This window comes from Diorhabda carinulata, chromosome X, assembly GCF_026250575.1.
Source record: "Diorhabda carinulata isolate Delta chromosome X, icDioCari1.1, whole genome shotgun sequence".
NCBI classification, from domain to species: Eukaryota; Metazoa; Arthropoda; class Insecta; order Coleoptera; family Chrysomelidae; genus Diorhabda; species Diorhabda carinulata.
In genome coordinates, this window is record NC_079472.1 from 15423987 (window position 1) to 15444988 (window position 21002).

General features: G+C 30.5%; 1 protein-coding gene and 1 long non-coding RNA gene across 5 annotated transcripts; one reads left to right on the forward strand and one right to left on the reverse strand.

Annotated features, from left to right (window-relative positions):
• The first annotated feature begins 2 nt into the window (after window positions 1-2).
• LOC130902097 (uncharacterized) lies at window positions 3-6822 on the forward strand. Its single transcript, XR_009060361.1, has 2 exons — window positions 3-139; window positions 5218-6822. It is a non-coding gene; the product is annotated as an uncharacterized LOC130902097 (long non-coding RNA).
• On the reverse strand, window positions 821-20779 carry LOC130902095 (protein dopey-1 homolog). 4 transcript variants are annotated; one of them, XM_057813926.1, is made up of 19 exons: window positions 20253-20779; window positions 19906-20092; window positions 18430-18595; window positions 17443-17632; window positions 17143-17318; window positions 15702-17047; window positions 15278-15513; window positions 14271-14459; window positions 13632-13888; window positions 11071-13576; window positions 10327-10505; window positions 9953-10145; window positions 9319-9492; window positions 8494-8827; window positions 8283-8435; window positions 7493-7682; window positions 5190-5357; window positions 4504-4878; window positions 821-2661 (listed from the first exon to the last, which is right to left on the reverse strand). In XM_057813926.1, exons 1-19 carry the CDS (start codon window positions 20397-20399, stop codon window positions 2619-2621), a joined length of 7209 nt encoding a protein of 2402 aa, XP_057669909.1. In that variant the 5' UTR covers window positions 20400-20779; the 3' UTR covers window positions 821-2618. The 4 variants fall into 4 exon arrangements, 2 of the variants coding, with proteins under 2 accessions (XP_057669909.1, XP_057669910.1); XM_057813927.1 differs by having other exon boundaries at window positions 5190-5321; window positions 20253-20737; XR_009060359.1 differs by lacking the exons at window positions 821-2661; window positions 4504-4878 and having other exon boundaries at window positions 5217-5357; window positions 6973-7682; window positions 20253-20737.
• Between the last annotated feature and the right edge of the window lie 223 nt (window positions 20780-21002).

The following is a 21002-nucleotide window of genomic DNA, read 5'->3' on the forward strand; positions in this document are numbered from 1 at the left end:
ACAGAGTTCCTTTCACGCAAGAAGAAATAGAATGGTATTTGATTGGTCCAAAGTGTTTTTATACATATTATTATAAACTGATTTTAATAGCAAAGAGACCTAAAATCAAAACGAATTATTACGAAAAACATGTAAAAAGGTAATGTAACTTTTCCATTCCTCAGATAAGTTTTATAATGGACTTCCCTTGTGATGAAGCTTCTTCTTCTGGTTCTACTTTCTTGAATTATGGGTTGCCATGATACCCGTAATCAAAACGTATACAGGGGTTGTTCAGAAGTCTGTAGTATCAAAAGTAATTTCTTCATAACTTAATGGTTGTAGTTGTTGCTCCTTATATATTCCTTCCAGTTCGTCTAGATGAATTTTCTCTAACTTGATTTTTATATATTTCTTTCGACAATAATAAATGATAATGTGAATATTTGGAAGAGTAATTTAGTTCGTATTGAAATTATTTTCTTCGTTGATATTTTCTTTAGCAATGGAAAGATGCTTCTTCTTCTGAAGTTCTAAGAATTCGACTGATACAATCTAAATACTTGCTGTAGAATTAGGAAATAAATGATTGTCTAACTTCCTGCATGCTGTATTTGAATACTGGACAATTTCTGAACAAATTGGTGATAATAATGAATATACCAACGGTAAATAATTCAAGAGATTTAGGCAACTCATTTTATACTTGAAATCCTTAATGCCACTTTAGTCAAAAACTTTTGTTACACGGAGGTTATAGAATAAACCTTCTAGTACCTTCTTTTTTAACTGGTTACATGAAATGTTATCTATATTATATGTATAAATTGAAATTAAACAATTTTTCTCAACATAGTTTATTGTAGCAAAATGCAAGGATACACAATAATACAACAATAAGGCTATTTGCCATCATTTAGTTATTAAATCACAATTTAAAATCACAATCTTAAACTTAGGTGAATACAGTAAAAGTACGGGTGAATAAATTAATTTTTAAATGTTAAAATTTATTCCAACAAAAAACACAAATCGATAAAATATATAAGTATATCAAAAATTGGATGAGACAGTTTTCTTGTTTTACATTTACACAATATTCACGAGTCTATATATTTTATTCTTACAAAAACTATGCAACCGTTTTGGATTATTTGTAACACAAAGATCCCATAATTAACATTTTGACTGCCAACTACAAAATTAACCTTCCCGAGGAGATTTGTTTTGGATAATTTAACTAAGGAATAAAACTTTGAAACATAGCCTTCATTTTCTAGAACTTAATAATAATAAATGATTAAATAAAATTGTGAATATTTCCTTTGCATTTAACGTGTTAATTCGAAATAGGGAAAGTTTTTAGAAGGACAAACTTTTGCCAATAATTATAACCGGAATGACACTAGAACTGTGGATAAAAAATATGATCAGGGTCAAAGTTAGACAGTGATGCCAATTAGTACCATTTTGTAAAGTAGAGAATTGAAAAAAATTCATAAGTATACTGAAAAAAGACCATAACTCAAAGTAAAGATGTTTCATAAATACTAGAGCTACGGGAGCTCTACATCATCAATTTCAATGTTAAAAAGTGGAAGACGCCGAACGTTCTGGACGCCCAGTTGATAGCGACGCACCTTAAGCAATTGAAATGATTCACGACGTGGTATAGGCCGATAAGGCAAACTTGTTATTTTCGATAACATCGAAAATTCTTGGCAGTTGAAGCCGTCTTTCCGAGCTTACTAGGTGAAGTACTTTATAACCAAATTAAGCAGTTGGAAAGTAGACATGAAGACAACAAGAAAACTGTCAAATCATTTTTAAATAAAATATAACATATTCGTATAACCTACAAAATTAAAAATGCACTATATTTAATACTGATTTTTAAGATTAGGGCGAGGTGTATAAAAGACACTTATTCAAACGCCAATAAAGAGTTGTGATGAATTAAAAAATCAATTAATGTCAATTTAGAAGCAACAAATTTATATCACAGTTTGCAAATAACTAGTACAATTATATAAGTTTTTGATATCTTAACCCAAGTATTTTCGACAAAAGTACCGAAATAGAAAGAAGGTTAAATCAAACAATGTAAAAACTTTACAACATCAATAAAAATAGTGAACAATTAGTGTTGAAAGTCTTAAAAATGCTGATTATAAATTTGCAAACCGTTCCGAGATCTGAAAAACATTTTTTTATATAAAAATGTAACTTCTTGCTGTGCTATAAAAATATCTTAACATTGTCACTAAACCTTATTTTACAAAACCGAAGGATCCCCATGCTCCCTTAACATATTTGTAAGAATTTAGTAGTTATTTTAATACAGATTGTCAAGTATTTCATTTACAATGAGAGACAGGAGATAGTTGTATATTTACCTATGCTTCATTGTCATTTTCCACAATACGAATATATTATTCTAGATCTTGATTATCAGTAGAAAGAAACCAAAATAGCAAACTAAGAACATATTTGCAAATTTTCTTGTCTCATATCTTCACCATAGTCCATATCTATAACAAACTAATAATTTGCCAGACTGGACAGATTCCTATTTAAGAAAGGAAAAGTCAAGACAAGATCAAATTACGAAGAATTTCGCTTCACTTTCAAAAAGTTTTCTATTTGTTGGTTTTGTTGCTTTCCCTATGAATTATTTTTCTCCTACGAATAAAAGGGGAACATAAAGAACCATTCTCGTATTTATATAATACGTGATTCAATTTTCTTCAGCTTCAAAATAACATTACCGATTTTTTTTGTTGTTGACTCATTTTGGCACATTGTTTTTGTATTATAATTTATTCCAAACAAAAAATTCTTATTACTTTTGTAAAACCATATTTATTATATTCAATTCTAAGATGCTTCAAATCTTGATTATATTCATATAATCATAGATTTTTATATTTGTAATCAGACTATCAATAATAGAAGCTGAATTGATTCTACTTTCAGCATGTTAGTTTAATTGAAATGGTAATAAATAATATGCTCATGAAAAAGTGCATTGTTATTGAGGAAAAACAACTTACTGATGGCATAAGCGAACGACATCACCTGGTAGAAACAAAATAAAAATTACAAAACCTTTCAAAAGTTTGAGCAGAAAACTTTAGGCTCCAAAGTAAAAAATATTTATGTTCGGAAGTTGAACTCACTCGATTGGATAGAATGTCAACAAATACTAAACTTTGAACTATCCACACACCTGAATCAACAACAATTTTTTTGATAAACTAGTCTTTTTCTTTTATTTAAGTGTATATCGAAAATGGTATATTCAAAGTTTTGTGATAATAAGAAATTTCTTTAAAACTTTTAAAAAGCTCGTTTCTTTAGGATAGATTATATACATAATTCTTTTTTCTTGAATGTTTTTTATACAATTCACCAATATTTAAATATACATATATGTACACATAGTGCTAGGAAAACAACTGCTGAATATGGTTATATACAGAAAAAAAAACTATTGGCGGAATCATTTTGCACTTTATACTTTCATAACAAATACATTTAATTATCAAATATGTACTTATATAAAATCAAATTGAATTTAATAAAGTAGTACTAAAAATACGCTAGATCAGATCATGTAGTAAGTTTCTTTTAAAAAATTAAAATATTTCTGAGATTTGACCAAAGCTGGTACCATACATTCCAGTACCATTTTGGATTTTTCTTGCAACTAAATTGTGCCCAAAATATGTTATCTAAGCTAATTGGAAAATAGAGTAAGTAAAGAGTTAGGTGAAAGTTGCTGTGTTGTCAGATCCCAATTCCTCTCCTTTACTATCCTACTTTGAATTATTTCTAATAAATTCAGGTTTACTTTATGAGTACGTTAGCATTTTTCAAATATCTTCCTTAAGATAAGTGCGACAATAACACTCTGTTATTGTAAAAATTAGATCAAAGAATTCGCTTTTATCTTCGAAAAATTAACCAAACAATTACTATGCATGTGTTCTGTTCTGAATCGCCAAATTCGGAGCAATATGAAGGCAATATTGCTTGCACATAGAGTAGTTCAGCACTGTCTTTATGTTATGTGTTTACCTTCAATTTCTGAAAACGATAACTTGGTTATCGAAACGCTGCGAGCGACAGTGTAATTGTGAGTGTTAGTGTAAACAAAGCATTCCAACAGTTCCAGAAATTCCAACTTAGTTACAAAGGTGTTGTGCACCGCAAATATGCTCCAAAAGATCACACGACCACTTAAGGAAGAAATAAACTCAAGATTTGAAAAGAGTGCATGAAACAGTCGGAGGAAAGCAATCGCTTTGGGGAAGCGGTGATTGTTCCTTTTAAAAATTTATGTGAAATAATTGAAAAGCAAACAATGTTTATGTAATCGAAAATCAAGTTAAAATATGTTATTTGATTTTTTTATTACCACTAAATTGGTCTAAATCACGTGTAAAGGAAATGAATCAAACTCAGACTTTTCTGATATAATTTTCCAGTCTAATTGTTTTCAACCTCTCAAATATATTTTACCTAGGAATCCTATCCAAGAAATCCGTTTCTATAACTTTGTCAATTTTTTCTAAAACAGATTCCAGATGTTTATCATGTTGACGTTCACTATTATACATGTGGTCGCTAGAAGCGTATTTACTGCAATCAGTTCTGTGCCTATTCGAACAAGTACTAAGTGTTTTGAAGAAACCGTGAAGATCTTTGAGTTGTGTTATGTTGTTCATCGTTAGAAGTAGTTCGTTCCTATTCATTGGAAGGTAATCCTTGTGAGTGTCAGGATATTTCTTATCCATCAGATCTGCTATTCTAATGACATGGGGTAAAAATGAAACTTGATTAAATTGGTTGTTGTATTGTTTGTTCAAATCGTCGCCTACAAACGCCCAACGGTACCTAAAAACAGATTATAATTCATAGTTTTTTTTATTACAATATTGTTATTAGTATGATTGAAACATTTTAAATTAAGATTTTGTGTCGTAACAATAGATATCAAAATACTTCAATCATCATCAATTGATGTCAATCGACTTTAATTGACAAAAATAAACATCAAATGACCTCAATTGACATCAATCGGCTTCAATGGACGTTAATCGATAGGTGATTTCTCAATTCATATAAATCTGATACTTTCAAAAATCGAAATTAGGTCAAAATGTCTATAATATTTTCTTTAGAAAGACTTGGTAATTTTTACTCACATTTGAAACTGTGGAAGTGTTGTTGCAGGTAAGAGGAGCGCCAAGTCCAACAATTTTGCTGTTGCTAATTGTAATTTCAGCCAATGTGGATGTCCTAATGCGTGAAGTCCATTGCTGCTATTTGTAGCCCAGCTTGCATCGAGAGAAGATAATAATTTTATATGAGAGCTATAGTCAAAAGTAGAATAGGAAAGATTATAAAAAAAGAAACACTGAAATGTTAAAAGTGAACAAATTGTAAAAAAAATTAATACAAAGTAATTACTTTTTCATTGGTTATAGATGAAGAGCAGGTTATTTTTTAGAAAAAATGAGGATTGGAATTAATATAGCTTTTATTTATTTTTTGAGGATAATAAATACTCAAATAAATTGAAAATTTGATTAAAAAACTATGCTCTTATTCTATACCCAATACTTATAAATTACATTGTATAACGTAACTAATGATTGTAAAAACATGCTAAATAGGAAACTAATAAACTAAAATAATAATGATTTTTTATAAATCCATGTTTATGAAAAAAAAGTGTCATGAAATTAGATTGCTACAGAAAAAAAAATTCTCTCAAGTTCCAGTCATTATGTTCATTGGTTGCATCAGTAAAGATTCACGAATAATAATATTGTTCATCACAATTTATCATTATTACAAACAAATGAAAACAGAACTGATAATCTGGATATACTTGTTGTTGGATTAAGAACATGGATTAGTAAGTTATTTTCCCATAATATTATCCACCGTATTTAAAAATTTTCTTTTTCCCTCTATTCAAAAACTACGGTGACTGACAGCACCTTGTATAATATAATCTAATAATTTATTAAGTTACAGCTAAGCAATTGCATACCACTTTCTAAAACGACTTGAACTTGTATCGATGATATGCTAATAAAAATATACAAAAAACTGAAAATGGGATTAGTAGAACAACTAATTCTAATAAAAAGCATTGTTTCAACATTGACTCGAGTTGAGTCACATACGTGACGAAGACTTGACATGTTAATTTTAAATTTAAAATTTTTACTGGCAGCATTTCTGGAAAGCTTCATCTGTTCTGGAGTGACCTTCCCAATGTTAGGAATGGTGTCAAAACCCCTTCATTTTTAAAAGAACCCAAAGTCTCTTGAACATGTGGACAAACAATAAGATTTTTAGCGAACAGAAAAAAATGCACGGTTTGTGGGGTGATGAAAAAGAAAGTTGTATCAGTATAGAACCACAAAGAGGCCTAACATCTCCGTTAATAAGTAGTATGACGATTCCATAGATGGACTGTGAAATGTAAAATAACCATATTGAGAATCAGAATCAACTCTACAACAAAGATCCTGAAGATTACCTACAACCCAAAAGAAAATAGATGTTTATAGCTCTCGTGTAACAAAATTCTTTAAATGAGGAAATCAAAATTAAATTTCTGGAACCGTTTATCAATTGCATTCTCCAAATTGTTGTTAAGAAAAAAAACTTTGTTATCAAAGTGTAGAGGTAGTAAAAGTTCATATCAATGTTTCTGATATTCACTGGGTATATTCACAGTATTTCTGAAGATCAAATTACTAACCAATCGTTTTGTATTGGAGTTGATTATAGGACAACATTGAAATTAAACCTTTTACAAAACCAGTCTACTTATTTAACAGTCATACTTCGTATACCATGTATATGTGATCATGTCACGTCCGCATCACATATGTGATATATGAGACAGAAGAAATGTTAGTTTAGCATAACAAGCGTTAGTAAGGTAGATACAAACTTAGAATTATTTACCTGTTGTTTGATCTGTTTCATCCAGCCACCACAGCAAATTACAAACAAATAAATATGTTAATTGGTTCAAATAATGGAAGGGGTATACCAAAAATGTTTCATATTATATTTTAATTTAATATTTAAAATCACAAGTTGGTTGTTTATGTCGCATTGTACCTCATTCAAGACATTCAAAAACACATTCTAGGCAAACGAAATTACTTGAATTATTAAGAAAAAAACATGGGCATAAAGTTAAGTATACGACTAATATAAATGAATGTTAAGACATGCAAACTAATATTTAGTATACCAACCTCAACAAGTGGAAAGCTTTGCTCGTAATAAAATTATTTCAACGGCTACACGAAGAAGCAACGGAAATAGAAATTGTCGAAATACGCTTATCAACTAACTTAAATTCTATATTTTTATTAATTTTTGATTGTATCGCATTGAAAAGTAGGTGAATATAATTTATTATAGTACCTATTTAAAAAACATTGCATTTCATTATTAAAATAAAAACTACACGTACCTAAATTCTTCAGTATCTGTCGATAATTCTTGTTCTATCTGTAGAAATACCTGCAGCATTTCACTAATTACAATCGGCCAGAGAGAAGTAACGTGCAAGGGACTCATTCTCAATAATATCACCCTAAAACACAAAAATACTTGCGCTTGCACTCCTGGAACACTTAGTCTCAAACTACTCGTGAGTTGTTCTAAAAAAAAAAAATAAAAAATTAAATTAATGCACATCAAATATTGCAAATTTTATAGATAACTGATTTATGCTATCAGTGGGATCACAAAATAATTTTGAATGAAAAAAATACAATGTTTTGAAGGATATATCAATATTGATCGATTAATTGATGATTGATTTAATTATATTTTCCCTGTCATTAATTGATTAATCAATTAATTAACCTTTTGATTGATTCATAAAATGTTTTAATGATTTATTCGCGGATTGATGCATTCAATGATTGAATAATCGGCCGACTGATTCAATAATTGAATAATCGACTAATTTATTGACTTGAATGATTGTTTGGTCGGTTCATCGGTTGATTGATCCACTGACTAACTGATTCATTAATTGATTAGTTCATTCACTGATTGAAGATTTGATAAACCACATAAATGTTTTAGAGTGTCTTCTGGTTAGTGAACTAATTTTAATCTTGTTACTACAAATTGTTGGTGCTTTTGTATTTTCTAATAGAAATTCACTGATAAAAATTATTTCTCTTTTCATTTGAAACGACCAAGTGGCCTATATGGATATATTGTGAGGTAGGTATGAAATAATAACTCACCTTGTATGTCTGGCATATATTTAGCATATTGATCCATCTCACTGCAAAATATAACATAAGCTAAACGTTTTAGTAATTGAGCTTTTTGCTCGTATTCCTGTTCTCTTGATGAAAAAAGATTCAAGCTTCCACTTTGGTTCATCGAAACTCGATCTGAAACGAGTAAAATTTATAATATTCATTATGAAAATTGAATAAAAAATTCAATTACTCATCAGATCTCTGAAAGTCGTGTTGTCGTGAGTCATTAAATTGTCAACGATAATTCTCCAAAATTTCATACAGGTGTAATCCATCTGGAAAAGCGAATTATCTAGTAGCAGATCAAAAACGTCCTTTTTCCAAGCCTTCCTGGTGTACTGATAACTACTGAGACTGGATAATAATTTCGAACATGCGCTAAAACTTGGCATATTTTTCACAGTGTGAGTTTTTAAATAAGGTACTATGTTGCACATTAATGATACAAGTATATTGTTAACTTTATCTTTTTCTGACGATCCGAAGCATATATCCAAAATGGGTGCCAGAATTTCTGAGAGTAACTGAAAAAAAAAACAAATAATGTAACGTTGGTCTTGAAATGTATATTGATTTAAAAATTATTAATTTAATTGAATTTATCATTAAATTAATAGATTAGACGTTGTATCGAACTGCAACCTTAAGGTTTATAATGCCCCATATAAGAGCTGTTTCCACCATTTCTGGGTTTCAACTTCAACTAAAATTACCCAAAATGTGAAAGGACGAGTCGTTGGTTCTTTTCCAATACAAAGCGTCAAAGAGGTTTCTAGTCAGCATCCCATCTATTTCCTTAGAAAATATCTGTATTGATTAGGATAAAATATAAGTCCATTGAAGCTGTGAAAAAGAAAACAGCTCACTTTCTGGATGAGCAAATAAAGGTTCACATGGAACATGGTGAGGAAAAAGGTAGTAAGCAAAAATGTATAGATTAGAAACATATATTTTATAGCGCCAGTTTTGTTATTTAAAGATTTTGAGAAAATTTATATAAATACCAAGTGCTTACCAGTTGTGCTTGGACACTGTGACTAGAATTTACAAATATATCACTGTGACTGCCACTTATAATATTGGAATCTTGCCCGCAATCTTCATCTTGTTCTTTAACTGCAAAATTTCTTCTCAACCATGTAGTTTGTTCTAAACATGAACCGCAAACTTGCGAAACACAATCTATCAACTATAAAAAAATTAAATATTCAAACATTGAATGAAAATATTGAAGGATCTGTAAACAAAGTATTCCGAAATCATATAGGGAAGGATATAAAGCCAAAAGAATATTTACAAGCACAAAAAGTATAATCGGTAGATAATATGAAATAATGTTACAATAGGTCGATTTGATTCAAATTAACTGATTTTTTTATTCATATCACGATTTAAACTTCTGTCGTTCTGCCATTTAAAGCAACATAAGATCCAGCCTGATGGTTTTACAAAGAAGGCTGACATTGCACGTAGCCGAATTAGCTAAGGCAGCTGTACAAAAGCTTGGGGCTCTTTCAAGACCAAAAAGCTATATACTCCGCAACAGCTTAATGTTTATAGTATAATGTTACTGTTATAAAATCCACCTTATTGATTAAAGCTTAAAGATTAAACAAAAAGTTGACTCAAACATAACTATATTACTTTACCTTAGCAGTAACATCTTGTAAATCTTTTTGATCTTTCTTCTCTTCTAACGGACAGCATTTAATCATGATTTCATGTAAAATGGCGGCGAGTAGAAATTGAGCGGGCGGGGACAGAGAACAGCCTTCTCTAATAAGTGCAAGAAGAGAACCCCATGCCTCAAATAATTGTGTGGAAGATGCGTTACGCATGTAACTAAAACAAACATTCACTCGTTAGATTGTGATATTTAACTCTATTAAATGTTTCTTAGATTATCATATTCATTTTTAAATCAACACCCATTATGCATTCACCCAAAGTATATGGCAAATAAATTTGTATTACCTTTCAAGTTTGAAAATAGATTTATATATATTCAAATTATGAGACTTACCAATAAAATAATTCAAGAACAGAAACATCTAGACAAATTTCAGAATTGAGACCTTCAGTCGGTGGAGGGTTTTTGATCACAGCTGTTACCGTTTGTACTAAATTATCTAACGGAATAACTCTAATTGCCAAAATCAAATAAACTAAATTGTTTTGGCTGGCATTCGGTTCGGGAAGCACCTAAAATATAAATAAAAATTATTATCAGATTTCATTAAACTGTGTAAAATAAAACTGGAATTTATAGAATCAGTAAACACGTTTTTTATGACTCGAATTTAAGTGAATACTATACATAATGGCAATTAAATGTAACTTATAAATTGGAGGATGTCAAAAAATTGGTTGAATTTGAGTTTTCCATAGTAAAATAAAACATGAAAAAGAATCTGAAGTTTGACGGTTTTTACATGTTTTTATCACAGCGGCGATTTATTTGTATTGTTTTTTTTTCGCCAATTTTTAGGCTTTTTCATTTATTTGTTTGTTTATTAACTTTTTAGAATTATCGAGAAATTCCTTTCTATTATAAATTCGTGATTTTTTAGCGGCGAAAAGTCAGTTTATAATTGAATGTCATAGTGAACAGTACAAAAAGTAACAAATGGATTTGTGTTAAGTTAATTATTATATTCTAGTGTAAGTGTGTAATTTAAATAAGAAAGAGACGTTGCGTTGTAGGATATTTTTTTAACCAAATGAATCAATTATGCTTACAATAAGATATGTTTGATATATTACTTACTGTTTTGACACTACTAAATGGATTCCTTCTTTCATACCAAGTTACTGAAATTGCTGCTAGGAAACTGGAACTGTGATGCACAGAAATCGGACTGAGGAATTCTAGGAGTTGTTGTTTTACAATTTTAGAATGTCCATAAATTCCATTATATTCGTTTTCTATATTGACTATCGTCTGCCAAAGTTTCCCGACGCTGGAAATTATCCTAGGCATGTGACTGAGAATTGTCTTTCTGGCACTTTGATAATGATCCGAATTGTGTTTGGATGAAAAATTAATGTCGCTTCCTAACGGCGAAAAAAATACGTTAAATAAATTGTTGAATATTTCGCCGGGGTTCGATACTGTGGCGTTAGTATTGGCAGGTACATTTTGATTGGCCGTTTGCGACGAATCCAACAGACAATAATGGCAAATTATCGTCAAGGCTTCTAATAGCGTGACGGCGTAATCGGAACATATTTCTCCTTCCAATTCGATTTTATTATATTGTCCCGCTATTTCTTCTAAATTATTACATATTTGATGGATCACGCTAATGGAAATTTGTTTAAGGTTATTACCGAAATAAGGTAAACAAGAGCTTATTAAATATAACCAATTACCATGAAGATATTTCAAATTTTGTTGTCTTAGCGCTGTCATTAGAGCCGAAAGAAAACTTTGTTGCTGCGGTATTAAAGTGGTGGTTGCTTCCCCGTTATTCGGACGAAAAACTTCATATTCTAAGACAATCAGCGAGTTAATTAAACGTAGAATTTGGATTTGATATGCTTCGCAGTGTTCCCCTAATTTATTGTCGTTGCCGAATAGCTGGAAGTTATTGTAGGCTAAAATTTCTTCTGCGAAAGTCATTTCGTCGTCGACGTTTCTAACGGAGACTAATAAACAGTTCAAAAGAATCTTCTGCATCTTGCATTTGATTAATAGATCGGCTATGTAACTAGAAAAACCTTTAGAATTTTCTCCTACCATGGTTATTAACTTTTTCGTTATTATGTTCAAAATTTCCAAACTCTCCAATTGTATCTTCAAATTACAATTAATTTCCTCACATATCGTTGAGCAATCCTCCAAAAAAGGTAAAAAAGTTCTCGAATAATTGAGGCAAATGGATATTATTACATCCAAAAACATGTAGCCTCGGTAAAAATTGACATGTTCGCTACTGAGTTCACCGGCAAATCCGTAACCCAAAAGTGATTTTCTGTGTCTCGCCAACAGATTCAGTATTTCATTACTTTTAAGGTTTTTAATGCCACTAGTCGCCAAACATTTTATGAATAATTGTTGATTGGAATTGATGCAATTTTTTAACGTTTGCAAAGCGTAAGTAATCTGGTTGGTATCGAAAAGGTCGTAGTACAGGCAAATATGTGAATGTATGGGATACAAAACGACATTTTTAGACGATTGGTGACACATTTTCGATCTGAGATCCAAATAAGTCGGTCTGGCGTCTATTTCGTCCATACAATCGATACAAACTCTATCAACAATGTCGTTTATTATATCGGTAACAATGGATTTTTCTTCATTTTTCCTAAAAAATTCTTCGGCGCTTTTGCTTATTTCTAATTCGAAATTGGCGTGAAGATTATCGGATTCGGATATGCAGTAGGACCAACTTTGAACCAAAGTATTTTCGATATCCGTTGTTTTCGTTATATTGATCTGATCGTCGAAACTGTGAGATTTTGACATTTTCGCTACATTCACGTTATCGTTGATAGCTTCAACTACAACTCCATCAGCAATCGGTTCAATACTTTCTAATAGCAATTTAGCTCTATAATCTCTTTCGTTTTTGAGGCTATCGAATCCCGAATCTCTTTCGCCGTTCGTCATACGGTCAGGTGTATAACTCTTGCTCAAAGAATCTTCATTACTTGTTTGAGTAAGATCGTTACTAGATGATAAACTATCCAACGAGGAATTGGAATCTTTTTTCGTGTAAGAGCCATCCAAACCTATAGGATAAACTTCTTTAGAGCTCAAAGGATTGATGATTAGTTTCACATTTTTTGGAGCCTTTTCTGATTTAGGAGAAGAAGTTACTCCTTTGAAATCCCTATTCTTTCTTGTTACGACATTTGAATCTTCGTTTATACTAGTCGTCATGTTTATTGCAGAAGACGATAAACGCTTTCCGGATTTCGCAAAAGTAAACCATCTCTTTTTCGACGGTTTGGAGCTGGGACTGTCCGTCACGTGATACATCAAGTTCCCATTAACGTTACTAACGGCGTAAATTTTTTTTGATTGGATATTTTCCATTATGTGTTGTTCTTCTTTTGTTATATCGCTTTGTGATTCCGAATCTGTTATATTGACATGACGTATCGAAACTCTCGAAGTGTTGGAAGCTAAAAGTTTGAGTAGAAGAGGATTTATTATTCTGGATATGTCGTTATGTAACAAACTGTGTGTTACGAAAGATTCTGACAGCAACTGCAAATTTGGCGCTTCTTTATTTTGAAGATTATCCAGGATTTTTAATAGTGACCTATAACGAATTTATGATCAGATTAATTAGGTCAATCAAAAGGAAATAAACTTACTTATCAAAATTTCTCATGTTCGATTTTTTTGGAGGTATTTTAATATTCAGGTTTCTTCCTAAATGCCATAACATGAAGAATCGCTTAACATGTTCTACGTTGATAGTTTCTTGAGTGAGATAGCTGTTAATCACGTTTTCTACAAACATTGCGTTATCGAATATGTTGTGTATTTGATACAATAACGTTACGCATAATATTAATTGATTTTGATCGTTTACTATTCCTAGTAAATTCCATAAAATTTTGCACATTTCCTAAAACAATTATAGAAAATGTTGGGAAGTATTTCTAGTGGTATGTACGGACAGTGCTGCACCCTTATGACATATAATATATTAATACATTTGCCTTAACAATGAAAAAAACTTTGTTTTTCAAAATATTCTCCATTAACTTTAACAAACTTCTCAAAACGTTTGTACCAATATTTAAAACTCTTTTTAAATCAATTTGTATGAGTATTTTTTTGTATTGATGTAATTTTTCATCATATCTTTTGTAGTATTCTAATATAATTATTGTAAGGCAATTTTTTAATAACAGTGTTTTTGGTATGGTATGTAATTTCAGTTGAAATCATTTCATATGCATACAAATTTGTGGGCACAGCATTTATTATTTATATTGATTGCCTACCTCTATTATATTCGTATTTTCTTCAATATATTTAACATGTATTATATCTAATATCCCTGTAATTAAAATATTAGAACTGCCATCCGTTCTTCTATTATACACGGCATTAGTTGCCAGGCTGAAAATTTCTAAGAGCGTATTCATAGCAGTTAATTGGTTTTCTCTTGATGAATCACTGCAACAGGCCACCTAAAATTAAATTTTTTCTATAACTAAATTAGTATTTCAAAATGGAATATAATAAGTGTTAAGGTTTCATTGTATAACTTCCTGCTATTTTTATTAATCATTTTTTGATAAGAAATAAGAGTTAATTCTGCTTTGTAGCAAAATATTATTATCAAGAACCGATCCAAGATATTGATTATAGTAAATATTTTAACAGTGCTCTAAACCGTGCAAGTTTTGATCAACTTTGGATCACCTATAAGTTGAATTGATCTCTTCTGTATTAAGGAAGAATCTGCGCTTTGTAGAGGATTAGAAGCTGTTGCAGAGTACATAGCTTTTTGGTCTTAAAGTAAGCTTCAAGTTAATCCATTCCACCACGTGACTATGCCGATTCATATTGCTCCCAACTTCAGGACCCAACACAGACTTCAGTTCCAACCTTGTTTGTAAAAGAAGCAACCTGGGTTGCATTGAACTAAGCTTCCACCCCAATCTAGAATGTTTTCAATGTATTCAAGATTGTTATTTGGGCCCTTTGTGCCTCACTTAGAAGTTATTAGGTAGTAGCCGTAGAGTAAACACTTTTATTATCGTTACCAATCCAGGGGAGCAAGTAAAATATGTTCAACTGGTTTCAGCATATTCGTCTCACCACACTGATTCCTGGAGTATTTTATTTTCTTTATTGACGCTGTCCTGAGCAAGTGGAGCATACCACAAAAAAAAATAAAAAACTAGCGCCCGGAGCAATCCTACACTTGAGCTTTTGCGTGAAACCGTTACGATCTCATCATAATGGAGATTTTACATCTTCGGTGAATGAAAGAATTACTTACCGTCATCAGAATTTCTACCCAAGTAGGCAATTTTAAATGATCTTCCTCCATTTTTAATAAATTCGGAAATGCCGAAAATTCTAAAAGTATATTTGATGCTATTCCCATAGCCTGTTCGTAAGCGTTCCCACTAGTTGATAACGTTGAAAAATGTGGTGTAATCTTGTTGCGCTTTATAAAATTATTTATGTCAATAGGTGTAAAGTCAGTTTTATCACTGTCATACAAGCATGCATCTAAAATAAAAATTATACATGGTTACAAAATTTTAGTCAATAAGAAGATGTATGATTTTATCAGCAATGTGTGCTTTAAAAGAGATTCTTCTTGAAAATAAACAAGGTTGGGCAGATTATGTTACTGCTATTTTCTGTGGCCCACTCGTGAATAGTTGAATACTACTTTCTTACTAATATATACTCACCTAATAAATTTACTAAAGAGCGAGTTCTGCAACTTTTGTCGCACTTTAGAGATTGAATAATTTGATCAATATCAGTGTCAGGTAAAAGTTTAATTTTAATGAAATCCACATAAAACGATTTGTACTCTTCAAGGCATTTAATGAACTGTTGATTTTCAATGGCTGTTATTCTCGGTGTAGATTCTACGCTTTCTGTAACCATTAATGGTCGTTTTTCAGGTATCGGCGTCGCGTTTTCAGAACTAAAGGAATCATCTTCGTTTTTTGACTCATCGAGCTTGGATGTAGATTTGGATTTTTTGTTTTTACTCTTTTTTTCTATTCTAGGACTAGTTTTTTTCTTAGTCATTTGGTTACTGTACGATCTTTCCCTATTATTATTTTCTCCTACTGTTAATTCATTTTTGTAATTTAAATTTTCGTTGATCTTTGAATCAGATTTACTTTTTTCTAACATTCGTAGATCTCCGTTATCTAATTTCTCTTCAAAGATCGTGCTATTTTCCATAGTTTTCTCTATGGAATCTCCAAATGATGAATCGAAACTTTGATTAGAAGCGTCGGAATTGTTTTGCTTCAAATTGGTCGGTTGGATTTTATTTAAAATTTTAGTACAAAGCTGTAAAGTCTCTTCTATTTCGTATTGATTCAGATCTATAAGAGTGGATTTTAACGTTGATATCAACTTCCAAAATAAATTCGGTAATATATTATTCGTATTTTCAGCGTAAGCTTCTATGGGAATTATGTTAAGCAAAAAATCTGTCAAGATGCAAAGTTCTAATATATGCGGTGATCCGCTACCGATATCACAAACTTGTTTTCTTTCCCTATATTTGTAAGTTTTAATATTTTTAGCGGCCTCTATGAACAGTTTCTCTATGTAGGACCATATGTAATGTCTTTGGAGTGTGTTAAATAAAAGATTTGCGTTCTTTATTACTTCGGGGCAGTTTTTTAGAACAAATTGTTGATTTAACACATTGTCATCGTTTTTTAAACTGGTCAAATCACCAGTAAATGACACACACCTAACGGTAGTATGTTTATTTTTTTGTTGATGCAAACAGGAGAGATACAGAGTCCTGAAAACATCACATAATATACCGTCTAAGATTACTGCACCAATCTGAGGTTTGTCGAATAACGATATAAGTAATCTGTATGGTTTTATATCGATTGGTATTTCGGTAGTACATTTTTTCAAAATTATTTTCAGTGCGTCGTTTAACAAACCGTAAGCTAATATGTGATGCCCGTGGGGCATACTTTCTTCCAATTCTCCTTCTATTTGAAGCACCGGTATATTATTTACGTCATTTCCAAGAATCCACGAATATAAGCGTCTGAAAACAGCAAATTATATATTAAATATTACAAAACGAATTTCTCGACCGAGGTATGAAGAAAAAATATTTTTCAAACTTGAACAAATACTTACCTATTTAAAGACATATCTCGTCTCAATATTGTCGTTAGAGCCGCTGTCACTAATCTGACCATATCTGCATATAATAATTGTTTGTTGTTCATTGGAAAACAAACCATCAATAGATCGAGTGCAGATCTTTGCACCAATACACTTGAATCTTGAACCGCTGCACATAAACCTGAAACCTAAATTAGAAAATTATATTTGATACACAGGAAAATACTTCCAAGGTGGCAGAAAAAGACTTAATTGAAATTGTTTGAGTACAGACCCTTAAAAACTGACAGTGTCATGGAGATAATAACTTACCATTAACCCTATATCGTTTCCCATTAAATAAAGCTGATCTTCCATTGATAACTTTCTACTGTAATGGGATAATACATAACTAATGGCTGGTAGACGAACAGGACTGTTATTTGCCACACATTGCCAAATGCATGTGTAAAAATAGGGTGGATCCACACCTTCACAAACATTTTCTAGAAGTAAATTGGTCCTGTAACGAAAAATAAAAACAAACTTTTATCCATAAAACAAGTTTATCAAAAAATCATATGGTTAATAAGAGTAAAGCATAAAATAATACAATTACATCTTCTAGATATGTGAAAAACAATTCAAAGTATTTGCAATAAAAAAGGAAATTCTAATCATGTTCCAGCTACTTTACCAACTTCGTTCTTTCATAAATAAACTTAGTGCTATGGAGAAGCAATATTTGAGGATTTAAATATTATATTTGATGTAGTTGAGAATTCGATTCTATGTTGTATTAGTGAATCAAATGTAAATTGGTGACTATTTCTCTGGTCATGTGTTGTATAAGAGACACAACAAGATTTTTCGGAAACTATAACCCTGATTCAAATACATCACTTATCAGCTGATTGCGATTCCTAACTCAGAATGAGATATAGAGCACGGTTTCCGAACTTCTCAATCAATTTTAGGTGGAAATTTCAAATCTAAAATATCATCTACAAGAATTTTTATCGAATGAAATTATTATTTTGGTACATCATATAGTTGCAGATTCAGTTTTGAGAGTACAGGCTTACACTTCAATATTTCTGACAATTTTTAATGTGAAAAAAAGTTCACTTAAATGTATGATATGTACGGAAAGTTCCACCAAGGATACTACCAATCATAGTTAAATCTGTAAATATTTACATCAATCAGTTATCAATATTTATATTATCTACAAGACTGGTGTAGATGTAGCTCAAATATTAATGAATAAATAAAACTCCTACAACAGACTTTATTTATTTTCGTGGATATTGTACTTACCGGTCAAAGTGATCAGTCCCTGTATCAAGTCCTAATAATACACCACTAAGAAACCCACTTAATGCTGGTCGTAATCTGTCTCCCAAAGGTATAAAATGTGTTTCATATATTGTTAATAACGTTGGTCGAATATTCATAGCTGCATGTCCCATAAGTGGAAAAAGACCTGTAAATATTAATATTAATGCTATTGGGAATTTTGACAAATATTCCAAATTTAGAGTTGTTCAACATCTGATTTTTAAATTAGTCTTTTTATATTTTTCCTTGAGGATGTACCTATTTTCCCAGCTTGTGTTTTCAACTAAGTTGCAACATGTTCTTTCAGCTAGTCATCATAATTGAAATTGTGACCACCAAGGAAAGATTTTATGTGTAAGAAGAGATGAAAGTTGCTAGGAAAGATCAAACACGTCCCAGCCAAATGATTTCTTTATAATATATATATTTGTGTATATTGTTTTGTTGATTTATTATTATTTATTTATTTTTGTTGATTTATAAAGTAGTTATCGAATTTTGTTGATTGTGCTACCTCTTCACCAACTTCGACTCTAAGAATAGCATCCATATGTAATTTATATGATGACTGCATAGGTAAAAGAATAGGAAAATTTTGGAGATAGCTGATAACTCATTTATTACAAAAACAGTACTTTTTGATTATATGAATGGTTTTTGAGAAATATGTAAATTTAAAGATTTTAATAGTTCATTTTAGCAAATTTTCATGCACAACAGTATTGAAAACCAATTACTGATTATAAAAAAAAACTTTTTTCTGTGAGGGGAAAAAAGTTTTACATTTTATCTCTGTTGTCAGGTAACAAAATGTCATTTCCTATGAAATTATTTTTCCCCTGGACCACTAAGAGTCTAGTACGTTTTTCCCTTTATAATTAATAACTATTATTTCAAGGCTAAATATTGGGCTGAAATAAAGTTAAGCAAAATGGAACCTAAAATTATTTTATAAAAAGACATTAGCATCAATTTTAAATGCTTTATCTACAATCTATTAATAGTCCCAATGACTATCAAGATTTGTTTCTCATTAACATATAATTTTCATATTTTCTTTTCTGATAAGTTCAGTACATTTTGATAAACAAGACCATAATTTGGTTATACAAACCTTCATCAGATAGTGTAATGTATAGTTGATTTGGGTACTGTTATTACTAGAATTTGTAATATATCCCATCTATTTGTCCCACTCTTCTTTAATTGTTGATATCATTTAATCAAATAATGAAATTGTCAATAAGTTAATCTATCAGTTCTTTTTTCAATAGCAAAGTTAAGAACAATAAAAATAAGCTTTATAAAGTTTCAAAACTGACACATGTTATATATATTTATATATACATATTATATATATTTATATTGTTTCAAGTATTGATCCATATTCAAACTTCTTTTAGATCTTTGGTATTCTATTCTTTATTAACGATTCATTCAACAAAAAACAAATACCTGCACTGTATATAAATAGGTCACAGGCTAATCTGTTGGTTCCCATACACCTAAATATGATGTCGTAAGTTTCTAATGCTTTGAGGTGCACACCTGATGGTAATGCTGGATGCATACATTGTGCTAACCTTTTACTAATTTTAATTCGTCTTGGTATAACAGGAAACTTTGTGTAGCTCAATAATACCTGTGAATGAGAAAAAATTATCTAAAACAACTATTATCAATTGTAAAATTATAGATAAGCTTAATCATTTTTAGCTTAACCTTAGAAACTCGATTGTAACTGTTTATTCAACTTATTCTTGTTTATGATTATTTGTTTATGTTAACTTAACATTTCCTACCTTGTTTAATTTTCCTAATGCTGATATAAGATCAGCCCATTCTGATGTATATTCGAAATTTTTTAACGCTTTGTCAATAGCGGCTACATATAAACGATATTTCGAGTCTTTCATTAATTCATACTCTTCCATGGCCACTGTAGTCATCTTTTAAAATAATAATGTTGCATATGTTGAAAAATACATACATAGGCATTCACAATAATTTTAATGCTGCAGTAAGGTTGTATATTTTCATGTTAACACTGTTTCTGTTCCTAAATTTAGATCAGTAGTCTCTTAGCAATATAACTTCTTTAGATATACCTGAACATGTTTATTGTTCACAAAATTATTGCACTCGTTTATTTCTCACAATATATTACATATCATTAAAACTTGATATTGTTCAAAATTAAAGTTTAGGACTTGCGTCCTAACATACACAGTATTTCACAAATCAACTACACATTTCTCTCTTATATTTATCTTTAATCAGTGTTATACTATTTGACATAAAATGTCATATGTTATCAAAATAGTTGGCTGTAAATCCTAAAAAGTACTCTTAGCTCAAAACATTTAATTTCGATGGTATAATCCAATTATGTGTAGTCGTTATAAAAAGTGAGAAGCAAATATTTTAAAGGGCGCAAAGCCACGTTAACTCAAAAAAATTAAAGGTATTTTATTTTGAGAGAATGATTAACAACATAAGGGCCACTACGAACCATCATCTCTATTTTGAATATGAATTTTTTTGCTTGTCTT